At 38.1% G+C, this 27752-nt stretch overlaps 1 protein-coding gene across 3 annotated transcripts; it reads right to left on the bottom strand.

The window, feature by feature from the left end:
• Positions 1–19: 19 nt before the first annotated feature.
• On the bottom strand, positions 20–27752 carry LOC146381701 (integrin alpha-M-like). 3 transcript variants are annotated; one of them, XM_084937804.1, is made up of 30 exons: positions 27716–27752; positions 25603–25705; positions 25375–25478; positions 25152–25222; positions 24953–25067; positions 23623–23750; positions 23345–23490; positions 22891–23041; positions 22141–22288; positions 21399–21472; positions 21156–21273; positions 20259–20425; positions 20004–20150; positions 19686–19895; positions 19444–19577; positions 19067–19209; positions 18802–18956; positions 18552–18677; positions 18107–18180; positions 17885–18026; positions 17697–17795; positions 17523–17602; positions 17355–17441; positions 17203–17272; positions 17004–17102; positions 956–1036; positions 725–835; positions 464–577; positions 275–385; positions 20–112 (listed from the first exon to the last, which is right to left on the bottom strand). In XM_084937804.1, the coding sequence occupies exons 1-30, from the start codon at positions 27750–27752 to the stop codon at positions 20–22; spliced, it is 3438 nt and encodes a 1145-aa protein (XP_084793930.1). The 3 variants fall into 3 exon arrangements, with proteins under 3 accessions (XP_084793930.1, XP_084793931.1, XP_084793932.1); XM_084937805.1 differs by lacking the exons at positions 20–112; positions 275–385; positions 464–577; ... (9 more) ...; positions 25603–25705; positions 27716–27752 and adding exons at positions 12968–13594; positions 13761–13871; positions 13945–14055; positions 16587–16697; positions 16814–16894; XM_084937806.1 differs by lacking the exons at positions 20–112; positions 275–385; positions 464–577; ... (9 more) ...; positions 25603–25705; positions 27716–27752 and adding exons at positions 12968–13594; positions 13761–13871; positions 13945–14055; positions 16587–16697; positions 16814–16894 and having other exon boundaries at positions 20004–20144.

Below are 27752 nucleotides of genomic sequence, written 5' to 3'. Positions count from 1 at the left end.
ACTACACATATGATCTTTATTATTCTGCTAGGGCTGCACTGGCATCAGTCCCTGGATCATCTTCTGGATTTTCATTTATCATCTGTTTGTATTTACTCTTGAAAACCCCAGCCTAGGAGTGCAAAAAAAACCATACAAAAATTTACCAATTGTTGTAACAAACATTACTGAAAATAAGTGACATGAGTGAATATAATGACTTTTAAACTATTTCTTCACTGGACATGTTCTATAAAAAAAGTTTTAAAACTGTGGAATTCATTAAAAGGTTCACCTTATACAGACCAGCAGTGAGTAAAGCAAGAAAAGCCAACCCTCCCAGGGATCCTCCAATGATTGCCTTTGTAGAATCTGTCTCAGGATACACTTCTACTTCTGCCTCAATCTGAAAGATGAGGAAGCAGAATGTGGGTGACATTCAAGCTCTGTTTGACCCAAAAAAGAGAAAGTAATGTGTACTCACCTTGCGAACAGGAGGATTGTTTTTAGACCCTGTTGAAAGGTAGATGTACTGGTTTTTGTCATACTCCAGACTGACTGTACTGGTCAAGAGGAATTTGGCAGATTGAAGTCCAATCTAAGAAAAATGGGATGAGCTGAGCCTGAATCAGGTGTTGTTTGATTTAACAGGGAAATAATTTTATCTAAAGATTTATAACATTTCCTCAGGAACAGATGGGAAAAATATTAATGAAACATTTAACATAGAGTTCCCATCAATTACCTGCTCTATCCATCCTGAACTGAGGTTGGCAGGGATTCCATGTGTCCTACGCTGCAGTCTTCCCATAAATGTGCTGCACTTGAACACTCTGCACATGGCTACAGAGCAGTCCTGTGGGTGATTTAAAAACTGAATGAAACAAGTTTCTCATCCACTTTAATGTTACTTTAAGAATCTATAACATGGTTCAGTTTAAACAGGTAAGTAGCTAAAGTGCAGAGGCATACTTACCACCACTTTATCCTTTTGTATCTTTGGAACAAAATCTTTGACACTTGGTGCTTCATCATTTTCACTTTGACAGTCTGAAATCTGAAATACATTTGATATACTGAAGTTTCATTGCTCCTAATTTAACACATGCATCCATCCTTAGACATTTTTGGAGTAAATCTTCAGAAATATATATTACCTGTAGGCTGCTCAAATCCACCCAAATGTCTTTTTCACCAAGCTTCACTGGAAGCCTGATCATGAGAGTAAAATGAAGTGCCCTGATATCATTTGTAACCTAAACAGATAAAGAAAAGAGCAACCAAGCATTACAGTTACGTCTAAATCACACAATGAACTTTTAAAGATACAGATGGAAGTTCAATTTTATCTTGATTGATTGTTGGACTGGTTTCTGCAAATTATTTGTTCCAAATGTGAAATTGTTGTAGCTGAGGGAGCTAAACAGACATATTCAAAACATTATATAAATATTATGCAGGGCAATTTTTGTTAATTTCTCAGTGATTTCTTTTATGTCAAATTAAAAAAGCATGTACCTTTCAAATGTCATAAAAATGCTGTATTTCACATCAATCCATTTCTTTATGTAGAGTTCACTTGTAGGGGCATGATCCTGATTTCCACTGAAAGTTGAAATTAGTTTTATTGTTTATGTACGGCTATGGCATAAACGAGCAATACCTGGACTAAAGGAAGAGTACCTGGTGGCATTTGCAGTGACAAAGATCTTCCTCTCAAGTTGATTGGTGGTGTCAATCCCATAGGAGACAATGAAGGAAGCCTTAATTGAGAGATATGAGAATTAGTCCTCTTTGTCTTTAAACTATAAAAAAATTATAGACCAAAAATGATAAAAGATGTTCTGTACCAATGATATAAAGAAACAAACCTTAGTTTTGCTCTTGAAAATTGGCTTGTTAATAGTGCAGTCTGTCCTTCCTCGTGATAAACCATCTTCACTGTCCAAAGAGTTGCACTCAATTCTTCCCGTTATTATAAAATAAAATGACTGCTGGATGCACTGGGAGAGCGGCAGATCAATGATGAACTGACACAGACTTGATCCTGATACCTTACCTGCTGAATGGTGAACTTCCTGTAGGAGAGTCCAGCTGGGTACGTGAGAATAACACGGCTGTTGTAGGAGTTTTCTCCTCTGTTCTCCACTGTGACTGTGACATTCAAAAGCTCATCAATGCCCACTTTAACCACTGAGGATCTGTCAGCCTATGAAGAAGGGCGAGAATAAAGTGCGTAACAAAGCAAGACTACTACCATTTAACTTACTACTAAGTGATCCCACAGTAATATAGTGTAGTATAGCTTTGAGCTCATTACTAGAATGGTAACAATGGTTATGTTATGTGGGGTGGCATTTTTATTATAGGAGTTAATGTGCCAATTTGCTTATTAGCACAAAATCCAAAGAACAACTGAATGTTTCATCAGTTTTACTATTAGTGATGGTGTATTATTTAAATTTAAGTGAGAAGTAAATAAAACATGCCACTAACAACATGTTCTAAGAAAAGCTAGTTTTTCTTTTTCTGTTCACATCAAGGTTTATTTATCTTCAGGAACTGAAATTTGAAAGACAAGATAATATAGACTAATAAACTGTGCAAACTGTAGTCAATTTTATTGTACCCTTTGACATAACAGCTCTAATTTGGTAACTGTGCCTCACCTGGTGAAGCCAAAATCTACTTTCAGCTTGTCAACACATTTGTTGTCAGTGCCACAGTTGATCTCAAACTCCAACTGTGAAAGAAAGCATGATGTAAAAAGTTTTTATATTATTTTCAGACTAAATAGCACAATATAGATAAAGCCACTGACACTTTTTCTAACTATGGTTTTTCCTCTCCAAAAGGTATTGGTCAATTGCACGGTAAGAATAAAATGGCCTGTATTTGTATAGCGCTTTACTAGTCCCTAAGGACCCCAAAGCGCTTTACACAACCAGTCATCCACCCATTCACACACACATTCACACACTGGTGATGGCAAGCTACATTGTAGCCACAGCCACCCTGGGGCGCACTGACAGAGGTGAGGCTGCCGGACACTGGCGACACCGGGCCCTCTGACCACCACCAGTAGGCAACGGGTGAAGTGTCTTGCCCAAGGACATTAAAGTAAGTAAGATCAAACTAAAGCCATCTCTTCACTTCAGTTAATAAGGTGTCTATAAAGGTTACTTACAGGATAAATGGTTGTTGTTTGAGCCTGCAGGGTAAGACTTGGCCTAAGATTTGTGTTTGAGGGCAAACCATCAAGCATGAATTTAAGCTCATTGGACAGTGCATTGAGAGCATCTTCTGGACAGGCCTGCGAGAAGAAAGCAATGTTAGGTTTGTAGTAGGACTCTTAAAAACTAAATGGAAATTGAACTTTACTGGTTGTATTATTTTTTCTGTTGCTGTTATTGGGTTTTACCTCAATAAGGAATTTTACAGTTGAACACTTTTTCTATCTTAAGTCAACAATGACTGATCCAGACTGTTCTTGTTGTTTCCTGCTGACATAAGCTCGGTTGTTTGGAGGCTTGCGAGTGGTATCCACTGTTAAAGTATAATTAATCCTCGCTTAAGCTGAAATAGATCAGAGTTTGATTTAAACTCTACAAATGTGCAAACACTAAAAATAAACGGGCAGTGACTTTGTGTTACAGAAAAAGCTGATGAACCTGTGTTGACTGTAGACAGTCTGCTCATGGTAAAGCAGATTGTAGCTGTGTTCTCCAACGGTTTTGAGCAGTTTACATTCTGAGTAGGGATTTGGTTTGGGCTGAATGACACTTCCGGTTCAACCATCACTATGGGTCTTGATCTGGAAAGTAGGAAAACACGAGTGAACAAGATTTGGCTCTTTTTAAATAGTACCAAACTAAAAGCTGCCCCTAAATTGTATGTGCTGACCTGAATTAATAACAACACTTTCCTTTGTTCTACAAACATGTCAAAATTTACAAACCTCAAAAAGCTTTGAGTCATATATGAATATGCTTTTTAACTTGATCAGAAATGCTTTATGGAATCATTCCTCCTCATAAATCACTTAATCGAATGTCTATGTAGGTTTACAGAGACCCATTTTCTTGCCCCATCAGTGTCCCAAAGGCGCAACTTTATTATTCATAGGTTGACTAAATGGATCTCATTCCAGCGAGAGATGCGGGACTGCTGCGTGATGTGCCTCACAGAAACCTGGCTATCGGACTCCGCAATACAACTTCTGACAAACCATCCTACTTTGGCAAAACGTCCTACCCGTAGGATAATTTTACGGTGTCCCCTGACAAACCGTCCTACTTTGGCAAACCGTCCTACCAGTAGGATAATTTTACGCTGGCTTATGACAAACTGCCCTACTTTGGCAAAATGTCCTACTGTACGTAATTTATGCACATTTCTGCTGCCACACAAAAATTCCAGCATAAATTTAAATGGGTAGAACGGTGTTCTGAAAAAACATCCTACTTTGTTAAAATTTCCTCCCTAAGTAGTTTATACACTTTTCTGATGTCACAGAGTAATTCCAGCACAATTTTAAGTAGGAATGACGGTTTGCCACTTAACTTTGCCCATCAGAGTATGCTTGTAGCTCATATTCATGAAGCCAGGACGGTTTGCCACTTCTTTTTACCCATTAAAGTGTGCTTGTAGGTCACATTCACAAAGGTAGCATGGTTTGGCACGTAATTCCTCCCGTCAGTGTATGCTTCTAGCTTATAATAACAAAGGTAGCATGGTTTGGCACGTAATTCCTCCCATCAGAATTATGCTTCTTGCTCTTATTAACAAAGGTAGCATGGTTTGGCACGTAATTCCTCCCATCAGAATTATGCTTCTTGCTCTTATTAACAAAGGTAGCATGGTTTGGCACTTGTTTGTAGAAGCAGTCTGCATGCCAAGGTGCTTAAGTTATACACCTGTCACCCTTGAAGTGATTGGAACACCTGACTATATAAACTTTGACAATGAACTCACTCCATTAGAGTTACAGTATATATTTACTGAATATATTTACAGATACATATATTTGACATTTACATATATATGTGATATATATGACAACGGAGTAGCGTGGAGTAGCATTAAATCACAGCCGGATGCGCTTAGCTTCCCTTTTTGTGTTGTGCGCATGCGCGCACATGCTCAGAAACGACGTGTAGGACGGTTTACGGGCTAGGCTAAATTCCCAGAACACCGGCCGCGTCCTCAAGTCATGCGCGGCTCAGCTGGCTGGAGTGTTTACACACATCTTCAACCTTTCCCTCTCTCTGTCTGTAGTCCCAGCCTGCTTCAAAATGGCCACCATCGTCCCTGTACCCAAATCATCCACCATCTCCTCATTGAACGACTGGCGACCTGTAGCCCTGACCCCCATCGTGAGCAAATGCTTCGAGAAGCTGGTCAGGGACTTCGTTTGCTCTGCACTACCCGACTCACTGGACCCTCTACAATTTGCATACCGCCACAACAGGTCCACTGATGATGCCATAGCCCTGACACTACATACTGCCCTCTCACACCTGGAGAAGAGAGACACGTATGTGAGAAGGCTGTTTGTAGATTACAGCTCAGCATCCAATACCATCGTTTCCTCGAAGCTGGACAGGAAACTGCAGGATCTAGGACTGAGCAGCTCCCTCTGCAGCTGGATCCTTAATTTCCTGTCTGACAGACGCCAAGTGGTCAGACTGGGCAGCATCACCTCATCCCCCATCACACTGAACACTGGTGCTCCACAGGGGTGTGTACTGAGCCCTCTCCTGTACTCATCTACACCTACGACTGCACAGCCACTAACAATTCCAACATCATTGTGAAGTTTGCTAATGACACTACAGTGGTGGGTCTTATCACCAACGGTGATGAGACGGCTTACAGGGAGGAGGTCAGCCGTCTTATCACCAACGGTGATGAGACGGCTTACAGGGATTAGGTCAGCGCCCTGACCCACTGGTGTCAAGACAACCATCTCACCCTCAACGTCGCAAAGACAAAGGAGTTGATAGTGGACTTCCGGAGGTGCAGAGAAGTACACACCCCCATCACTATCAACGGCGCTGCTGTGGAGAGAGTGAGCAGCTTCCGCTTACTTGGTGTACATCTGGCTGAGGATCTTACGTGGTCAGTACAGTGAAGAAGGCGCAACAGCGCCTCTTCTTTCTCAGGAGACTGAAAAGATTCGGCATGAGCCCCCACATCCTCAGGACCTTCTATCGCTGTGCCATTGAGAGCATCCTCACTGGATGCATCACCACCTGGTATGGCAACAGCACCGCTTACAACTGCAAAGCTCTCCAGAGAGTAGTGTGGTGTTCTGAACGGATAATTGGAGGTGAGCTTCCCTTCCTCCAGGACATCTACAGGAAGCGGTGCCTGAGGAAACCAGGGAGGATCATCAAGGACTCCAGTCACCCCAGCCATAAACTGTTCAGTACCAGCAGACTGAGAGACAGCTTATTCCACCAGGCCATCAGACTGTTGAACATGTCATAGACACCTCACCTTCACTACTGGAACTTCAACATTATGCACTCCACACTGTATATAAATGCCACTTGTTTTGCACAATATCTACCAACCTCTGTATATTTTATATATTTTATTTTATTGTTTACTCTATTTAATTTGTAAAATATGTATACACACACACACACACACACACACACACACACACGTAGACATACATATTTAGTATACACATTCAGTAATATGCATACACTCTTATATTGTACATATATTTATTCATATAATTCTCAGATTTAGCCATTCTTATATTTTGCTTGTTCTTATGTTATTGTACTTTGCACAGCTCTGTTGCTTGTGAAGCTCGCACACAAGAATTTCACTCACATCTACTGTACCAGTGTACCTGCACATGTGATGTGACAATAAAAGTGATTTGATTTGATTTGATAACTAGTCCATCATGTTAGCAGTGCTAAATTACACAGTGTGTTATGAAATCTCCAGCATTTGGGGTATTAAATGCATTTCCATTTCTCAATGGAAATTATTTGTTAGAATAAGGCTACTGTTATGCATTTCACATTTCATTTTGAGATCTGAACCAAACCCACACAGGCTGTTGTTCGAGGTGTTTAACCAACTACATTTATTGCTTCCGTAATGAGAAGGGCATTTTAAATCAAGTGGTAAATTAACCAGAAAAAATATTTTTCTAATGGTCAGCAAGAATTTTAACAAATAAACTATGGGTAATATAATTTGATAAGTACCCTTTTCTCTGTATGCACCCTTTGAACCCACCGCTAAGTCAGGACGTTTATCACTGCTCTTTACTTTAAGTTTACATTTGTTCAAAAGCCTATTGAACAGCAGAAATTAGGCTTTCTTTCCGGAAGCAAGTAAAAGGAAAAAAAAAACAGCGGCCGACAGCGCTGTAAACAACGGTAGACTTGTGCGTAACAAGCAAGCGAATAATGCAGAAAAAAGATTTTTAGACGGGAAACTGTTCTTGAAGTACAGAGAAAGAGAGAAAGAGAGAGAGAGAGAGAGCTGTGCATGAAGTGTGATTTTATGGTGGTGGAAGCAAAACAGCAGAAGTAAGAGTGAATTCATGACGATGTTTTTGTGAAGCGTAGTTTGGATCTTCTTTTGCTGCTGGTTCGGTCAATATTGTTTGGAGAGAGATAAAACTAACAGCTTTAGAATCAGCGCAAAAATGAAGGTAAACACAAAGCGCCGACCCGCCGAAACGTCGGAATCAGCTGACGGTGCCGTCGTTTCTCACCCGACAGCACGGACACGGTGCTGTCGGGTGAGAAAGGCGACAACTCACTGATTCTGATCCGTCAGCGGGTCGCGCTTTGTGTTTACCTCTTTGTGCAGAATCCGTGTACCTGCTCTCATTTACCGTTTTAGCTGTTTGGTGGTTGTTGAAATTTTGTGAGGTTTAACCTGAGATTCTGGCGTTTGGGGCAAAATAAATTAATATTAAAAAATCGATTCAGGATTTTTATGAATGGATATCACGTTATCCAAGTCAGAATTGATTTTAATCGATAAATCGATTATCAAAACCCACTCCTACTCTGCAATGTGCGTTGTGTCGAAACTGTCCATATCTGTCCTTGTAACATGTTTATTTCTTTTCAGAAAAAATGGCTGAGAAAACAAAACATCAAAGTTGAGGTAAGTGGTTACTGTTCACCACACCTAAACAGTATCGTGTTTTTGTTTTTGTTTATCTGATATTAGTCTCCGAGGGTCAGATTTCTCTTTGGGTAAAAATTAAGCCAACGTTCAAGTGTCAAAGGCCTCTAAAGGTCGGTTCTAAAAAACACTTCAGTCCCTGAAGCTTATTTGTGCCACAGATGCAAATTCGGTGACAACTCAAGTCTGTGGGAATGTGTAAGGAATGTTTTGGGACTGGACCCCTGTCTGATCTTAAAAAACTAACTTCGTCGTTACATTACAGCAATATTGAGGAAACATTTATGGTTTGATCATGGAGCAGGATGAAGGTCAAAGGGAAAGTCCCTGCCAAGCTTCCGGTCATGCTTCCATCCGGCGTAGTCATCCGACCGGTCCATGCTATATAGCCTCTCCCGACCTGGAGTGGTATAACGTGTTGTAGAAAAGTTTGATCGATTCACTCTCTCTTTCTCTCTCTCTTTTAAAAAAAGAATAAGTTCTCTGGGGTTTTTCTCATACGCTTTTGGTACCTGATGGAGGAAGTTGAAGCATCCCCAGCTCTCGGAGGTAATTGACCGGGATGAACAGATCTTATTGACCCGCGGTGTGCGTAAAACAAGGCCATTTTCTGTCTATTGAGCATTGTCTACTAATGAGAAAACCTGTTGTAAAATTACTTCTAAAAAATGAAGAAAAACTCTTTACCTCACAAAACCAAAATAACTCATCCGAGAGAGAAATTGTTTTAATTGTTTAAATAGGACCGAGTTCTGAATATGTGCGCGATGCTTTTTTCCACTAAGGGTTATTTTACACGTTCAGGGAGAAGCCTGTATGAAATTCTTTGCTAGGTTACAAGCAATAGAAATACTAATATTAGAGGGGTTGTTGACTCCTCCTTGGTGTGCATAAAACAAGGCCGTTTTCTTTTAGGGTTTCTGTTTTTTTGTCTATTGAGCGTTTTCTGCTACGAGAAAACCTGTTGTAAAAGTAGCTCAAAAAATGAAGAAAAACTCTTTACCTCACAAAACCAAAATACCTCATCAGGGTGTTTGAATAAAATTATTTGGGACGCTAAATTTTTGAATACGGGCACGATGCTTTTTTTCACTAAGGGTTATTTTTTTTACACATACAAGGAGATGAGTGGGCAGCCTGTATGAAATTCTTTGCTAGGTTACAAGTAAATAGAAAGTCTTTCTTTTCATTACAAGCACTGCCTCCACCAGGCGCAATATAAATGCAATCCATTATTAGTCAGATAATCTTATTTTTATCTTTATTTTATTGCATCTGTAATAAGGTTAATATAAGAAAGTAAAATAAATCCGCTATTGTAAAAAGAAATAGCCCTCAGTCTTTACCAAGAAAATGGTTACATTTGTAGGTGAAAATGGTTATCAAGATCTTTGTCATAATATTGATACTAATACTGAAACATTTACTTGGTGTGCTAAACAGAATTCAAACTATGAGTTCAACTGTTGTCTGTGAAAAACTAACTGCCGCGATCCAGTGTTGGGTGTAACGCGTTACTGTAATTAAATTACTTTTCCACTGAAAAAGTAGAGTAACTGATTACTGTTCATTTTTAGGTATTTTAATTACAGTTACTTACAATGTACTTGCGTTACATTGTAATATAATTAAACTCGCTGAATATCATTATTTAATTTCAATAATTTATCTTCTAAAGGTAAAGGTAAACTCTGCTGCTTTAACATCGTTGTAGTGCAGCTGCACGTCATTTCGCGCAAGTTTGCTGCGTAGTCGTATTCTAAAGCAAAAGATGTCAGACTCGGCTGAAACAAGTGGCTGTTTTATGAAATTGACATATTCCCGTCTCTTCACTTTTCTAAAACAAGCAGACAAGAACATTACAGCAATATTTAAGCTTTGTCCTGGGGAGAAAAAACTATTGGCCGTTGTTAATAGCACGAGTAATCTACTGAAGCGCCTGACATGAGAGCGTAGACGAACACTTCTGAGTGATCCTTGTTCATCATCCATGGATAACACCGCGGCAACTCCTGCTAAGCAGGCAAAACTTGATTTTACTTCAGCAGCAGAGAAAGAATCTGAAGGTGAGCTTAAAAAAATGATTGCAGGCTACATTGTGGAAGACATGCTACCGCTGCGTACTGTAGAGTCTCCGTCTTTAAAAAAAAAAAAAATTATTTAAAGAGTTTCATTTCTGTTGTTTGTCCACTCAAGGTTTATAAGGATTTTAAAAAGTATTTAGTTAACTTAACTTTCAGACACAGTAATTAGATAAGTATTTTAAATACAATATTGATTAAGTAATTAGTAATGAATTACTTTTTAAAAGTAACTTACCCAACACTGCCGCGATCATTCTGTCTCCCTATAGAACATGATCTCCGCTGACTCGACAGAAATCTGCTGTGTTACCCCCCTGAACTTTCCATGCCCCTGGAATTATCTCTGAACTTCCCCCCAGGAACGACCCCCTCCCTCTCTGGACAAAACATAATTTTTTTTTTCCCGCCGGATGTGATTAGTCACACATATGGATCATATTACTCACATATCTGGAATCGATTAGTCACTTCCGGAGTACTTCCGATAAGGTCAGAAGGTCAAGGCTAGGGTCATCAATCAAACTCACATTCTTGAGTGACACAAGCTATACAGTTACTTTTTTGACATTCTTAAAAAAACTCAAAATTCCCCCAAACTCAAAATTGGACTGCAGAAGTAAGATCAAATATTACACATTATTGTACTAAATTCAATAAGAGCATTACAGTTACAGTTCTGTATTTATTTGTGTTAAAAAGATTCTACTGTTCTCTGCGCACTGGTCACAGTCAGGCAAATTTTTGTACCTATTATTACATATTAATTCCAATCAGTGATACATCCCCCACACTGCACTAAATTCCTTACACACATGCATGCATGCATATGTATGTGCATGCATGTATTTCTGTGTGTGTTTGTGTGCTATTGTTGCATAAATACATTTGCCATGTCATGTGTGCTATACGTCAAATTGTAAGGAGCTAAATGAACAGAAGTATGTAATAATTTTATATCTGTTCTATGATTTAACTGACAGAGGAAGTACAGCGTCTCATTGGTTAGCGGAGTCTACAAACAGTGGTTCCACAGAAATGTTCCAGAAAATAATTTATAACGTGAGTGGGGCGGTTTACTTAATTTGTCCTCAGAGTATGCTCAATGAGAGGTCACTGCTCTCTTTTGTGTCGGTGGGCAGAGTCATTGGAGGGCGAACAGGCAAGTGAGTTCATGCAGAGAATTCAGGAGTGAAGGATTTCAGGTGGAATTGACCAGCTCAACAGAAACAGAAAAGTTGACTGAGAAGGGAGCCACACTTGAACCACACAGGGAACATTGGGAAGCAGGGGAAAAAACACCATTAGACTTAAAAGTTTGCAGGAACACAGGATTAACTAAACCTCATTTTGCTGTGGAAAATGTAGCTCAATAGGGTAATGATTTATGCATTAATCTGACAAACAAAACGTTACAGGTTCAATTCCAGAAACCTTAGGAGAGGGGCATCTGACATAAAACTTTGCTAAACCTTGTGAAAATGGAGTAGCTGATAGTATTTTTTTTTTTTTACAAAATAAGAGAGCTACCACAACCAGACAACACTTAGTGGTGCATTTGAACTTAGATACTTGAGGACACTTACAACGCAGATTGAGATCCTTTCCCACTGTATAGCTCAGGATTATAATAAATAAAATTTCACTTTAAACAACATTTCAGAAAATATGTTCATGTGATCATGGCATTATCATGATTATTAAAGGACAAATGTATTCAGGTCTTTGTTTCTCACTAGTTATCAAGGGTGAATTCACTAAAACACTTCACTACTCAAATCTGAAGAAACAATCACAGCTGAGCAAACCTAAGAACCTGTGCTGATTGGTCCAACAAAATGGATTCAACACCACCAGGGACTCCAGTAGCTGTGTTTCAAAGCAGGGATATCTGGTGGTGACTAACTAGTTAAAATGCTTTAACAACTGATCTAAGAAGCTTTTTAAAACTACATATGAAGAAGGCACAGGTGAGGTGAGAAGAGACGAAGGAGCTCCTTCCTGTCTCTGGACACGAGATGGCCACTGGCTCAGATACAAACTTAGGTTGGTAAATCAGAATCTCTTAGTGTCTCTTCTAAAGTGTTTACTGTTACATATTAGTGCTGCTTTTTTCATTTGTATTTTGAACAATTTCCTGGTTCTGAAAAAAGACTATGAAAGATGATAGGAAACAGATAGGAAACTCTGTTATAGGTAATAGTTAGTAAGTGAGGGATGGAGTGATTTCAGACATAGCTGTTTGTGTTTAGCGAATCAAACGTGGTAGCACTGACATTTATACGCACAATATTCATTCCTAAAAATATCAGGAGGGTATATTCACAGATATTCATCCTATTAATTTAGTTTACACCTACAACTAAAAAATGTGATCTTTGTTATTCTGCTGTTGCATCAGTCCCTGGACCTGGAACATCTGCTGGATTTTCATTTATCATCTGTTTGTATTTGCTCTTGAAAAATCCAGCCTAGGAATGCAAGGGAAAAAAATCAAGCAATCATGAATTTCAGTGGCAGTAAAAATGAAAATAAATAACCAAGCTACATAAATGAATATTGTAACCTCTAAATTATTTTTTAACTGGAAATCTTCACTAAAATGTTTTAAACCTTTGTAATTCTTATCTGGATGATTGACCACGCATCAAAGACAACATGACAATATGTTGTATAAAAATGATTTTTTTTAATAAACTTATGATACGAGTATATGGTTAATCTAAACTGCTGTTATCTTTCTAATTATAACTTAATCATATGAAACCAAAACAAAATTTTTTTTACATATTGCAAATAACAAACATTGACATATGAGAAATACTTTTTATGCAAAGTCACATCACAGAGCTAAAACATTGCATACCCTGTCCATTATTTCTCAACAAAGCAAGTCACATTTCACAAGTTCAGTTTTTTAAAGCAAGCAAAGTGTTTTTTAACTATATCTATTGAATTTGATAAGTTTTACAGTACATAATGGCATGACAATTAGTTTCACTGTACAATGTTTGCAGTAATTTAAATTGAAAGGTGAGCAGAAGGATTCCTCACAAAATATAGTATTGTGACCCTGTTTTCAATGTCTTGACCACAAGTGAGGAAACTGAATGAGTGATATTAGACACAGCAAGCTGTTTTTGTTCGATCAATCAAATGTAGTAGAATGGACATTTGTACCTACCATGTTCACTCCTAAAACTATCCGGAGGGTCTATAGATTTCATATAAATTAAATGTACAACTGCATATGTGATCTTTTTTTACTCTGGTAGGGTTGCGCCTGCATCAGTCCCAGGACTCGGACCATCTGCAGCATTTTCATTTATCATCTGTTTGTATTTGCTCTTGAAAAATCCAGCCTAGGAGTGCAAAAAAAGCCAAAATGTAACAATCATGCATTAAAATTAATGAAAATAATCAAGGTATATGAGTAAATATAATAACCTTTAAACTATTTTCAACAGGATATGTTCTCTAAAACCTTTATAACTGATTAGTTGAAAAAGTGTAAGAAGTGTCTTTCACCTTGTACAGGCCAGCAGTGAGTAAAGCCAGAAAAGCCAATCCTCCCAGACATCCTCCAATAATTTCTTTGGTGAAATTTGGCTCAGGATACACTTCTACCACAACTTCAATCTGAGAGAAAACAGGATGTCGATGCCAAAGAAGCTCTTAATAACTCAAACAATAGACAAGAATGTGTACTCACCTTATGAACAGGAGGGTTGTCAGAACCTGTTGAAAAGTAGATGTACTGGTTTTTGTCGTACTCAAGACTGACTGTGCTGGTTAAGAGGAATTTGGCAGATTGAAGTTCAATCTAAGAAAAAAAATAGAATGAGCTGGCCATACATTAGATTATTTCATTTACCAAGTTACTCATACATCTACAGGAACAATGTGTGTTCACCTCTCGCCTCTGTGGACAGTCTTTATCCTTCAAGCTCGGGTCTGCTACCAGAGACCTGGGAGCTTGAGGGTCCTGCTGGTCCCTTTGCTGTTCAGAGAACTGCATTCTTCTGCACAGATATTTCCTGGGATCGGCTGGAGCCACTCACCTAGCTTGGGGGTCACTGTAACGAGTGCTCCAATTACCACTTGGACCACTGTTACCTTCACCCTCCACATCTTCTCAAGCTCTTCTCTGAGCCCTTGGTACTTCTCCAGGTTCTCAAGTTCCTTCTTCCTAATGTTGCTGTCATTTGGTATCACTACGTCTATCACTACAGCCGTCTTCCTCTGCTTGTCCAGAGGAAGATGGCTGTCTTGTTGGTTAGCCATCACCATTTTGTCTGTCTGTATGTGGAAGTCCCACAGGATCTTCGCTCGGTCATTCTTGACCACCCTAGGGGGTGTCTCCTATTTTGACCTCGGGACTTCCAGGCCATACTTGACACAGATGTTTCTGTATACCAGTGTTTCCCAAACTTCTTTTGCTAGGCACGCCAAGTCCAGCCTCAGGATGCTGGCCTTGGGCTGAAACCCTCCATGCATGGTCAGGCGCTTCCTTGTCTTGATATCAGTGGCTTCTCCTCCTTTGGCAAGATTATTACCCCAATAGGGTAGCCAGTGTTGGAGAGTAACAGAATAGATGTACCGCCGTTACGTATTTAAAATACAAAATGAGACAAATGAGAGCAGGTAAACAGATTCCGCAAAAAGATATAAACACAAAGAGCGGATCGTTAACCCGACAGCACATACATTTACACGCTGCGGGTGCTGAAAGCCGACACCTCACAAATTCTGAAGCTGCAGGTTTCGTCACTCTGTGCCCAACAGTGCATATCCTTGGTAGATCCCCCACTTGATGGTGACTTGTGCGATGGGGTTGAAGTTAGCTTCTAGTGTTGTACGCCACATTCCCATTTAGTTCATGATGAAGGCTCCTAGAGTCCTGTTGATCTTTTACAGTTCTAGACATTCCAGCATCCAGGTGTGGGGCATCGAGTCATAGGCCTTCTTGTAGTCAATCCAGGCAGCACACAGGTTGGTCACCCTAGTGTTGCAGTCTTGGCTGACTGCGCTGTCTACCAGTAGCTAGTGTTTTGCGCCTCTGGTATTCTTGCCAATTCCCTTCTGTGCCCTGCTCATGTATTGAGCAATGTGCCTGTTCATTTTAGCCAGACAGGAGCTTCCATGTGGTACTGAGGGTGGTTATTGGCTGGTAGTTGGATGTGACTGGAATCTCTGGGAACTCTTTCAATACTGTTGGAAAACCATTTCAGGTGACTACATCACAAAGCTCATTGAGAGAATGTCAAGAGTATGCAAAGCAGTAATCAAAGCAAAGGGTGGCTGTTTTAAAGAATCTAAAATATATGTTTTGAGTTATTTCAAACATTTTTTTCTACACAATTCCATATGTGTTCATTCATAGTTTTGAAGTGTGTCCAAACATAATGCTAGGAAAGTACCTGCAGCGGGTCAGGGAAGTCCAGAGGGGTGAGCTGAACGGTAAGAACAACACCTACACTGGGCTATCAAAACCTACACCCTGCCCATGATCCTGCTGGAATAATAAGCTTGCCTAAGGAGGAGATAGAAGTCATTTAGATCAAGATGAGGAAGCTCCTGACCTTGCATGCATCCTGCGGCTGTATGCTAAGTGCAAGAAAGGAGGCCGGGGACTGGTGAGTGTCAGAACCACATTCCAGGATGAGACAAAGAACATCCATGAATGCATAATGAAAGTGGCCCCAACCAACCACTTGCTCAGTGAATACCCCAGGCAGCAGAAACCCAAGAATGAGGAGCAAGAGGAGGAACCATCATGGAAGGACAGGCCCCTGCACGGTATGTACCACTGTCAGATAGAGGAAGTGGCTGACATCCAGAAAGATCCTGTGGGACTTTCACATACAGATGGACAAAATGGTGATGGCTAACCAACCGGACACAGTAGTGGTAGACAAGCAGAAGAAGATGGCTGTAGTGATAGATGTAGCAATCCTGAATGACAGCAACATCAGGAAGAAGGAACATGAGAAGCTGGAGAAGTACCAAGGGCTCAGAGAAGAGCTTGAGAAGATGCGGAGGGTGAAGGTAACAGTGGTAATCAGAGCACTAGATGCAGTGACTCCCAAGCTAGGCAGGAGGCTCCTGCAGATTCCAGGAACAACATCTGAGATCTCTGTCCAGAAGAGTGCAGTCCTATGAACAGCAAGGATACTGCACAGGACCCTCAAGCTCCCAGGCCTGTGGTAGAGGACAGTCGCTTGAAGGATAGACCGCCCGCAGGGGCGAGAGGGGAATTCTTTTTATATACAGTGTATATATATATATATATATATATATATATATATATATATATATTAATGAAACATGTAACACAAATTTCCCTTCAACTACCTGCTCTATCCATCCTGAACTGAGGTTGGCAGATATTTCATATGTCCTCTTCATCCGTCTTTCCAGGAATGTGTTGCACTTGAACACTCTGCACCTGGCTACAGAGCAGTCCTGTTGGTGATTTAAAGAAGACTGAATGGAACACTTGTCTTGACTCAGTACAATTTGAATTTTAAAATCTACTGTGATTTTACATTTCAATAGCTAATGTGCAGAGGTGTACTTACAACTACTTTATTTGTCAGTATTTGAGGAACAACATTTTTGAAAAGTGGTTCTTCATCATTTCCTCTCTGACAGTCTGTGATCTGGAATACATTTAAGTGCCAGTGTGATTGGTCCTCACATACATCTGTCCCACAGCTAAGCTTGAGCCATTTCGGGGTCAGCAGCTAAATCTTCTGGCATATAAATTACCTGTAGATTGCTCAAATCCACCCAAATGTCTTTTTCACCAAGCTTCACTGGAACCCTGATCACCACAGTGAAATTAAGCGCTCTGATATCATTTGTAATCTAAACAAGAAAAGAAAAGAATTACAAGCTTTATAGCTAGGTTTATATCACACAATACATTTAAAAAAAAATAAAAATCTATGGAGAAGGTATATTTCACCGTGACTGACTGTTGAACTGGTTTCTGCGAACTATTCATCCCAAATGTGAAATTGTTGTAACTGAGGGAGCTAAACAGATATATTTTTAAGGTTAAATACAAAGAAAAACAATTATAGATAGATAGATAGATTTAAATAGAACAGCACATACTTTTCAAATGTCATGAAAATGCTGTATTTCACATCAATCCATTTCTTTTTGTAAAGTTCACTTGTAGTGGCATGCTCCTGATTTCCACTGAAAGAGAGAATTGAAAATATTTGTATTGTGTCTGGGATATTGCTTTAATGAGGAGTACATGTACCAAAATGACAGTACCTGCTGGCATTCACAGTGACAAAGATCTTCTTCTCAAGTAGACTGTTGTTGTCAATTCCATAGGAAACAATGAAGAAAACCTTAATTGAATGAGAGAGATAAGACTGAGTAATAATTTTTGCTAAATTATGCAGAACTTAGGACATACTTTATGTATAAAGAAAACAAACAAACCTTAGTTTTGCTCTTGAAAATTGGCTTGTCAATAGTGCAGTCTGTCCTTCCCCGGGATAAACCATCTTCACTGTCCAAGGAGCTGCACTCAATTCTTCCCTTTATTATAAAATAAAATGACTGCTAGATGGATTGGAAGAGCAGCAGATCAGTGATGAATTGATACAGACTTGATCCTGATGCCTTACCTGCTGACTCGTGAACTTCCTGTAGGAGAGTCCAGCTGGGTAGGTGAGAATAACATGACTGTTGTAGGAGTTTTCACCTCTGTTCTCCACTGTGACTGTGACATTCAAAAGCTCATCAATGCCCACTTTAATCTCTGAGGATCTGGCAAAGTATAAAGGAGGATGAGAACAAAGGAAAAGGAAAGCCACAAGCAAAGCTCAAGTCTTGTAATTCTGCCACACCTGGTGAAGTTGAAATCCACTTTCAGGTTATCAACACACTTGTTGTCATTGCCACAGTTGATCTCAAACCCTAACTGTGGAAGAGAGCATGATGGAAAAAAGTATTTACATGATGTTTTATTTACGGGTTGCAATTTGAACATTGTATAGCCAAATCCAATGACCAATTTTTGTGTGCTGCCATTTAGTGGAGGCTTTGTGTTGTTGTTACAGGAAACAAAACAATTTCTGTTAATATTCTTGATCCACTTATGGAAGACATCTTGGTCCTCTGGATGCTCAGGGAAACAATTTAAAGTGTATAATCTAAGACAGAAACTATAATTTTAGGGTAAAGAACTATGTAGAGTAGGACTCATTTTTCCAAAAACTGATGCCTAGCAGCTTGTAGACAAAAGAATTTTAATTCAGGGTGTGGAGCAAGTTGTTTTGTTAATAGACTTACAGGATGAATGGTTGTTCTTTTAGCCTGTGGGGACAGACTTGGTTTGGGATCTGTGTTGGAAGATAAACCATCAAATGTGAATTTGAGCTCATTGGAAAGCACATTGAGAGAGTCTTCAGGACAGGCCTGCAAGAAGAGGGATGAATGGTTTAGATTCAGTGTTAAAGGACTCTTTGCATTGAAATCAATTGATTGTATTGTATTGTTTATATTTTGTTTTGTTTTTTTTCCAGATATTGTTAGATTTTACCTCAATATAGAATTTTACAGTTGAACACTGTCTGTTTCTTAAGTCTATAGTAAATGATCCAGACTGCTCTTGTTGTTTCCCACTGATGTATGCTCGGTTGTTTGGAGGTTTCCGAGTGGCATCCACTGTTAAAGTATAATGAATCCTTGCTTGAGCTGGAATAAATCACAAATGGATTTCAATGCTATGAATTTATATGAATAAAAAACATTAAGCTGATGGGCAGTGACTTTGTAGTTTAGAAAAGGAGAGGAGAATGATGAACCTGTGTTGACTGTAGACACTCTGCTCATGGTAAAGCAGAGTTCAGCTGTGTTCTCGAGTGGTTTTGAGCAGTCAACATTCTGAGTAAGGATTTGCTTTGGGCTGAATGAAACGTCAGCTTTCACGATTACTATGGGTCTTGATCTGGAAAGTAGTAATATACATGTGAACTACTTTTACCTTCATAATTAATAACATAATAACATTGGGTATCATTAGTGGTGTTCTCACCAGAATTAGTAACACGATTTCACAAAAGTAAGCACAACACATTTTATAAATCACTACTGCTTAAAGGTTTTTGGTCACTTAATAATATTTTTAAGATGGCAGAAACATTGCCAACAATAACACATGATTGGACTGTCTTGGACTTACCTCAATAAAACAACTTTACCCTTTGAACCCACCGCTAAGTCAGGCAGTCCATCACCACTCTGGTCAAAAGATGACTGACTGATTGACACGCCAAAGAACTTCAGTCCTGACTGGACCTCAGAGCCAGTAATTCTCTGTGTACATGGAAATATTTTATCTAATCAAGTTGCAGATTTTGTCAATATTGAGATTACATGATAGATGAGTTTAGACATCATTGTGAGCTCTCTGATGCTGTGCACCTGTGAGTAAGTAGGACTGATTCGTCCTCCTTCACTGTGGAATATGTAGATGCTGCCTTCACCGTCATTCTCCAAAGGTGCTCCAACTGCCAAATCCCTGAATCCATCTGAGTTTAGATCAGGCAGTACAGCAAGAGAAGAGCCGAACCTTCCTTTGACAGCTGCATGTCCTCTTAGTACTAATGGATCATCAAAATTACACTCCACAAACTAAAAGGAAGAGAGTTAATATTTTATGATCATTAAGAAAGTTGGCAAATAAACTGATTAATTTAACTGTAGTACATAAAATATTCTAAATATTCTAAATATATTTACCGAACCAGTTAATCTGCAAACATAAACTCTTCCCTCTCTATCAGGCTCCATGTACATTGGGGCTGATATAAAGATTAGATCAGTGATGTCATCATTATTTATGTCCATGGCACACACCTCTGCCCCGAAATATTCACCAGTCTGATACTGTGTAAGGAACAAATTATTAAAGAAAAAAACATCAGATACATAAAAATAATACAGGTTTTGATTATAGTTTATTTTTCATGTCCGTCTTATACTGTAAAGCTGTACCTGCCACGGAAACGGCTCAATCGTTTGTTTCATAAAGCTTTGTCTGTTAGCTGTTGAGACCTGTAAACTCCATGTCACAGCAAGCACTGTTCCTCTATGTTTGAACCTTGGAGCACCAATAACGGTCAGTGAGCCACGCTGGGTTTTAGCAATTGCCATGGAGTAACCTAGAATTTAACAGTCAAGCAGTCAAAGCCATTAGTTAAAAAAATCAAATGTGGCTAACATAGACGAATTGTATAGATTTTTCTAAAGTACCTCTGCAGGGAGCAAAGTTTGAAATTACATATTTCAACAACTGTCTAATATACCAGATTAAAACAAACAAAAAAACTTACTTGTATCCTATAATTCAGCCATCATTTGCAGTAAGAAGCCTTCTATTTCAACATACCCTTTTCTTGCCTTAAGCCTACTGCATGTTGCAGATGTCTGCAGACCAAAAGAAGTCTTCACCTGATTTTATTCTGAATCTATTTGTTAAAGTGATTACAGTTTCTATACTCTGAATCACAAAGGAACCCCCAACATACTTACTAGTGAGCATATCCATCCAACCATACATTCACCCATTTGTCTATCATCTTACTATTGAGGGCAGTTTTTGGTCATTTAAACCTAAATTTATTTGTTATTGTTGTCTTTTCTTATTCCAGTCTTCTGGGTTTTCCAGGTTTTTTTTATTTATTGTTTTTATTATTTTAATTGTAGCCATTTGTTTCATATTTTATGTTAAGTAACAGACAATCAAAACAATGTGACTGATATTAAAATGCTTTTAGCATATACACCTTCAGCATTTTGAATATTTTTTTCAGTTTTTATATTTCTTCCAATAATAATAATTACAGCATAGCTATGTTTACAGTTAGTTTGTTGTCAGTGTAATATTCTCACCAAGATAACTGTCAGGCTCCAATGGCATCTCGTATGTTTTCACCCTGTCATACCCAGTTGTAAATTGAGTATAGCCTCCCGTCCACTGGTTGGCACCAACAATAGACATTTGAATTCCCTGCAGTGTAGATAGATATATATTGAATTCATAGAAATTATTTTAAAATCTGAAGTTTGTTTGGCTGCCCTTTTTTTTTTTTATATCACTTGACTGTCTGGTTAGTTTAAAGTGGTTTTAATTACCTCAGGCACATAAGCTACATTGAATCCCTCTTGAGCCATTTCCATTCTCAGTGACTCCCCACTGGTTTGAGATCCTGAAACACAAAAATAAACACAAATTTAAAAGACTGTAATAAATTCCGATTTGCTCATTCATGCTATTATTATATGGTATAATTCTAAATAATGACTTGCTGTTTATTGAAAGCGTGTCAGAGTGTATTTTGGTCATTTTACAAATGGACAAAGACAAAATTATCAACTTCAGATGGAAGAATTGCTATAAATTTTAAATACAGTTAGGACCACGAGTTTCTGGACAATGACTCAAGCTGTGCACATTTTCAGCTTTGATTCAAGTTGTTTGAAATAAAGACAATAACCATATTCATAAAAGTAAATAACAACTGAAATAGCAAAAAAAAAAGCAGAGACATGCGTAACAGACATGTCTGTAGACATGTAAGAGAAGGGGAAAGACACAGCACTGAAACACTGATGAGAATACTACAGAGAGTATTAAAATGTAATCAGAACTGGAGATCTCAAGTACTAGGGATATCTGAGAAGCCAAAAACAAACAATGGAATAATGAAAACAGAGGATTCCTAATATTATAAATTAATTTATTAATCAGAAACTTCCAAAAATAAAGTAATTTAGAAATAAATCCCACCAGTCACCAAATTCCTTTTTCTCCATTGTAATGCTCTACCAGGCCTTTACTCCAGAAAATGTCAACAAAGCAAGTTTATGTTTGTACCTTCGATAGAGATTTTTTTCTCTAAGTTCTGTCTTATTATTTCAAGTGCGTTGAAGTCCCTAACTTGAAACACGTGTTTGTCTGAGGGAAAAGATGCAATGGTGTCCAGTTCTTGTTTTGCCTCAGGTTTATTAAATGCATCCCCCACCTAGAGGGGAAAACACACACACACACACACACACACATTGAAGTTATTATATTGTGTGGATTTATTTCTCTATTAAACCAAAGGGATCCAAGTATACTTGCATTTGCAATGAGTACTGAGTTTGTATACTGTACTTTCATAATTTCCCCAAAATAACAAAATGCTCTTATAGATGATAACATCTAAATACATTATAATAGCCATTTTTACATGTCTATCACCCATAGCAATCAGTTTCCTATCAATGTTTGTACTTTTTAAATTGTATAAGTAAGTAAGTAAGTAAAATTTTATATACATAGCACCTTTCAAGATAAAAGTGCTTCACAGAAGCTAAAACCTAAAAATAAAAGTCAACCAAAAGCAAGTTTAAAAAGACGAGTTTTTAGCTGTTTTTTAAAAGCAACCACGGAGTCCACAGATCTCAGGCTCAAAGGGAGAGATTTCCACAATCTGGGGGCCACAGTTACAAAAGCTCTGTCGCCTTTTGTTTTCAGCCTCGCGTGTTGGACAACCAGCAAGCCCTGGTCACATGACCTCAGGGACCTGCTGGGAATGTATAAATTAGGTTAACTTTACAGGCTCAATGAACAGGTACTTACCCCAATAGCAAATCGAACTATTTTTTTACTCTCAGCTAGCTGTGCTGCATATGGTAAGCGATTTGAGTCTTGAGATTCTCCATCAGTTATAACTATTAGCACCTTCTTTGCATTTGATCTGGATCCCCTTTGTGGTGTAAAAACATTTTGGCTGTTGAATGAAGAAAATAGAGTTTCAGTTCATCTTTCATCTTGTTGTCTTACAGGTTAAATAAAATAACCTCTTAAATAACAATCGTACCCTGCTTTCTAACAGTATTTTCTTCTAACATAACAGGGAATTTAGATTTCAGTTAAATATAGCTCTACAAGTACAGTTTTTATATCTAATATTTGACTTGCTCCATTAACTGTATAGACATCCACAAACACTAGACTCTTTTGAAAAAGGTTACATCAGTGTTTTGGATAAAAAGATCACACAATAAACATGCAAAATCTTGGCAGCACTTACACAGCGTGTTCAATGGCCTTAGCTGTGTAAGTTCCTCCACGTAGTTGTGTAATTCTATCAATGTTAGATTTCCATGATCCAGATGAGAAAAAATTATTAAAGTAGTAATGGACCATTGGTGAATAAGAGAACTGGGAAACAGAAAACTGAAGAAAAAACATGCACAGAGAAATAAGTGGAAAACATGAGAAAAAAACCCATATTTTATGGAAATTTAAAAAAGCTACATGTACTTGTAATGTCTATGTCTAACTGAGAATAGCAGTGCAGTTCCTCACCTTTGTATCACTTGAGAGAAATGACCCAACGAGGTTTTTCACAAAGGTCTTCATTTTTTGAAAATCTTGACGATTTACACTCCCTGAACCATCCAACAGAAAGGCAATGTCTGTTCCAATCAGGCATTCTGTCAAAGAGATGGGCAAGGAATGCTCTTTTAGTGTTTCTGAACTGCTCTCTGTGCCCTTATTGTGGAAAAGACTGAATTTCTTGGTATTCTGGAAGAATAATATTAACATCATTGTTTTCCCTTTAAATCTCCTTTTCACTTCTTTTTTGGGCCCTATTTAACTTGAAATTGAGTCCTGTGTTTGAATGTTTAACACCACTTAAGACTTAGCACAACTCGCATAACAAAATAAAACAACTTTCTTTGTGGTCTGCAGTGAATTTAAAACAAAAACTTTCACTTCTTAATTTCAAATTTCGTTTGTTAAAAAATTACTTTTTTATTAGTTACACTAGTTTTTGCAGTTATTTGTATTTCTTTCTGGAAGCTATAAGAAATCACAAACAAAGAAAAGGAAACATGTCACTCTTAGACTGTCAGCCGGTGTGTTTCAGATGTTAGACAAGACACAAACTTGCCATTGCCAGTGTGTGAATGGGTGAATGACTGAATGTAGCGTAAAGCGCTTTGGGGTCCTTAGGGACTGAGTAAAGCACTATACAAATGCAGGCCATTTACCATTTACAAACGCAGAAACCAAGGAGACAATCATAAATGATGGCTGACTTTAACCTCAACTGAAAGCTAAATAGGAATAACACATGAACTATAATCACAAATCTAACATGAGATGAATAAAAAAATATACTCAGAGCGCTGGTTCAGAGACCCAGCCTGTGACACCAGGCCATGGTTGTTTAACTTGACTAAAACTAAACAAAGAAAAATAAAAAAAAATAAAACTCTTTTTTTAATTAACTCAATCAAATTCAAACTAGTAACATGTAGTTACATTTAATAAAAAAAACTAAAATCTACAAATTTTGTCCTATTTGCCAACTCAACCAGTCTGCTGAATACAAGCACTGTTTCTCTTCTTAAGGGGCGTGGGGGTTCAAATGTACATGTATGGTTTGCAGTTCTTGATGAAGAGACACTGTAATTCTATTATATGTGGCACATGCAATGACAATAAGTATTATACTCTGTTTTATGTTGTCTCAACTAAACTCCTCTATGTATCAATCAAAGCTTACATTGCAAAAAAAAAAAGAAAGTAATTAGATTTTGTTCATTCTGTGACCCCCACTGCCCATGTTGTATTTGTGGGCATGCATGAAACATAAGTATATTTTCAAATCATATAAGTATGCTGTTACCGTCAATGGAAGAAGGGATTGGAGGTCCAAATCTATTGTACTGGTCTATCTGAAAACACACACCATTGTACATGGTGTAGCTTTTGCAGTCCTTTGGAATAGTTGGACCACATGCCTGAAAAGAAAAAAAAGGTCAAATTCTGATTAGAGTTAACTGATTATTTTCCTGTGCCAGTGTATTTGCAGTTCACCAACTCACCACAGTGTTTTGGGTTCCAGGATCACTTTTCATTGTCAAACCAAGAGACATGTTGATTGCAAAATCTGGCTCTGGATTGGAAGAATTCATTAGATGTTTAAAACACTCATAAAATACATTTTGTGATCACTATAAAAAAAAAGTTGAATATGATTTAATGAATACTTGAAAAATGCTGTCAGAGTTTCAGGACATTCTGTTGAGACATTAAGAAACTACCTACCTTGAAATTGTATATTTTGGCAGTTTTCTCCAGAGGTGGTACACCTATATATTTTCCCTTTTCTGTTTTGTGAATACTGTTCTAGTGGGGCACTGATGAGCAAGCTAACGAGAGAAAACCAAACATAAGATACAAGTTTGGTGGATGAAGTGAAGTGAAAAAGCTCCCATTGTTTTAATAAGGATTACATGATTCAATATTTCTTTGACAAAAAAGCAAAAGTATTACTCTGATTGTCTTTGAACCACCTGGTAGCCAAAACCAGCAGCAGAGCTCCTCAGGGTCTTCCAAGCCGCAGGATCGATATTGAAACAAAGCGCTGCATTTAAGACTGAGAATTAAAGAAGAAAGAAAAACATTATTGAAGCTGATTATGGAATAATAATGTGATTTTATCAGCACTATCTATAATCACTTATAGAAACAGTATACAGTCTGTGTTAGTTTCATTGTATTTCTTGAATGCAGCCACAATGTTTCTTTTATGACCACTAGAGAGCACCAAAGTCCAACATTTTAAAGCTCTGAATTTTGTTACTCAGAACAGTTATTCAGTTAAAAAACATTTTTAATATTTTAATTTGGAATCAGTTTTGTGTCTTTGATTGTTGTATTTTAATCCATCAGTCCAAGAGTAAGTGCTGAAACATAAACTTTAAAGAAAAGATATTGTAGTACTTTTTAAAGCTCCAGATATTTATCAGGTATACCACAGTATCAAAACATATCATTACTATACTGTATAATTTGCTTATTTATAGTATTGAAAAAATGCAGCTAAATAGACAATCACACCTGTGTGCACATACATCCTGCTCTCCTGAACTATGTCAGATTCATCAAGTTATGACACAAACACACACACACACACACACACACACACACACACACACACACACACACACACACACACACACTTACAAACAAAAACACACACAACATAAGGCCTTGGGATTAGTGTTGGCCTGACAAAGACTTTAATCCTGCCCACTGGACACCTTGAAAAACAGGGCATACATTTTAGACTTTTATATATATTTTATAAGTGTTAAAGATTTTCCTACAGATAAACACACACACACACACACACACACACACACACACACACACACACACACACACACACACACACACACAACCTGCAAATCAGCAAGACCTATTTAGAGACAGGACTCAAAAAATTCAAAGCAGTTGGAAGGCCCAGTCTCCACTGGGCTTTTGCTTAGACCCAGACTCATGTCAATATTATCCCAGAGTCCACACCAGAGTCACACACCACTCAACAGCTCGCAATTTCCAAATCCTCTACACATGGACAGACTGGTGAACATAACTTTACAACAAATCCAAACAATAACCAAAGTAGGAGTAGCACTTCACTAGCTGCTTTCAAGGCACCAAGCCATCAAAAGCTGATGCACTGCTGCATCCTTTCAAAGCTGCCCAAACAAACTCATCAGAGCGAGTGTGTGATTGCCACCAGGTATGTGACCCTGAAGGAACATAGGCCAACACACACACACACACACACACACACACACACACACACACTTACAAACAAAAACACACACACATAAGACAGAAAATGTCTGAGATAAGTAAGGTTTGTATAGCATTTTTATAAATCCCAAAAATAAATTGAAATCAGTAAACTGTGATTACTAACTTTGATATTCAAAAAATACAGAGAGGCAAATATTTTCTCAGATGAAAACCATAAAATTACAATCTAATTTTACATTGCAAATTGAATGTCCTGTAGAGGGCTTCCCCCTGAAATGACCGGCCTTATTTTTGCCTTAATTTTTTGGGCATTAGCTTTACACAGCTTTCTGAAATAACCAGTATATCATATAGTGCTTGTTCTCCATAATGTACATGTATTTGAAAAATATACCTCATCATTATGACATGCACTCATTTTTTTCTTGTCACTATGACTCAGCTATATTAATATGATCATTATTGTTTCAACAATAGTTAAAAACTATCAATCCGCTTAGAATTTGTTTGATTTTTCATGTTATTTACATTTCTGCTCAATTGTTATACAGACATGAATAAACATGATATTAAACGTGTCAGAATAAACTGGACAGATACATATGATGTGACATTAATGTAAAAAGCCTCAGGTTTGGTTTAGCCCTGTATGGGCAGGTACATAACAGTCAGATATGTATGTATAACGATTGCATGGACTTATTACAGTTTTGAACCTGTTTTAGTTTTATGATTGAAAAACACAGTTTTCATCAAAATGCCAGTCATAATTTTACTGTTTGCTGACCTTCATAATTAGAACTAATAGTTAAAATCACAAAACACAAACTTGTTTTACCTGACAGGAATAGTGTAGCACTAGATATCCAGTCCAT

This window comes from Perissodus microlepis, chromosome 8 (genome assembly GCF_051167445.1).
Source record: "Perissodus microlepis isolate ML-2025 ecotype Zambia chromosome 8, ASM5116744v1, whole genome shotgun sequence".
Classification (NCBI taxonomy): Eukaryota; Metazoa; Chordata; class Actinopteri; order Cichliformes; family Cichlidae; genus Perissodus; species Perissodus microlepis.
The sequence above is the reverse complement of the archived record's forward strand: the minus strand, read 5'-3'. Positions and strand labels throughout refer to the sequence as shown.

Bases quoted from the DNA above. Each gene is read 5' to 3' on its own strand.
- LOC146381701 (XM_084937804.1), bottom strand. From the start codon at position 27,752: ATGGACTGGATATCTAGTGCTACACTATTCCTGTCAG. The intron at 17,603-17,696 runs GTTTGTTTGTTT...CATTCAATTAAG, and splicing joins TTTTCAAGAGCAAAACTAAG to GTTTTCTTCATTGTTTCCTA. The intron at 1,037-17,003 runs GTAATTTATATG...AATGTATTTCAG, and splicing joins TGGATTTGAGCAATCTACAG to ATTTCAGACTGTCAAAGTGA.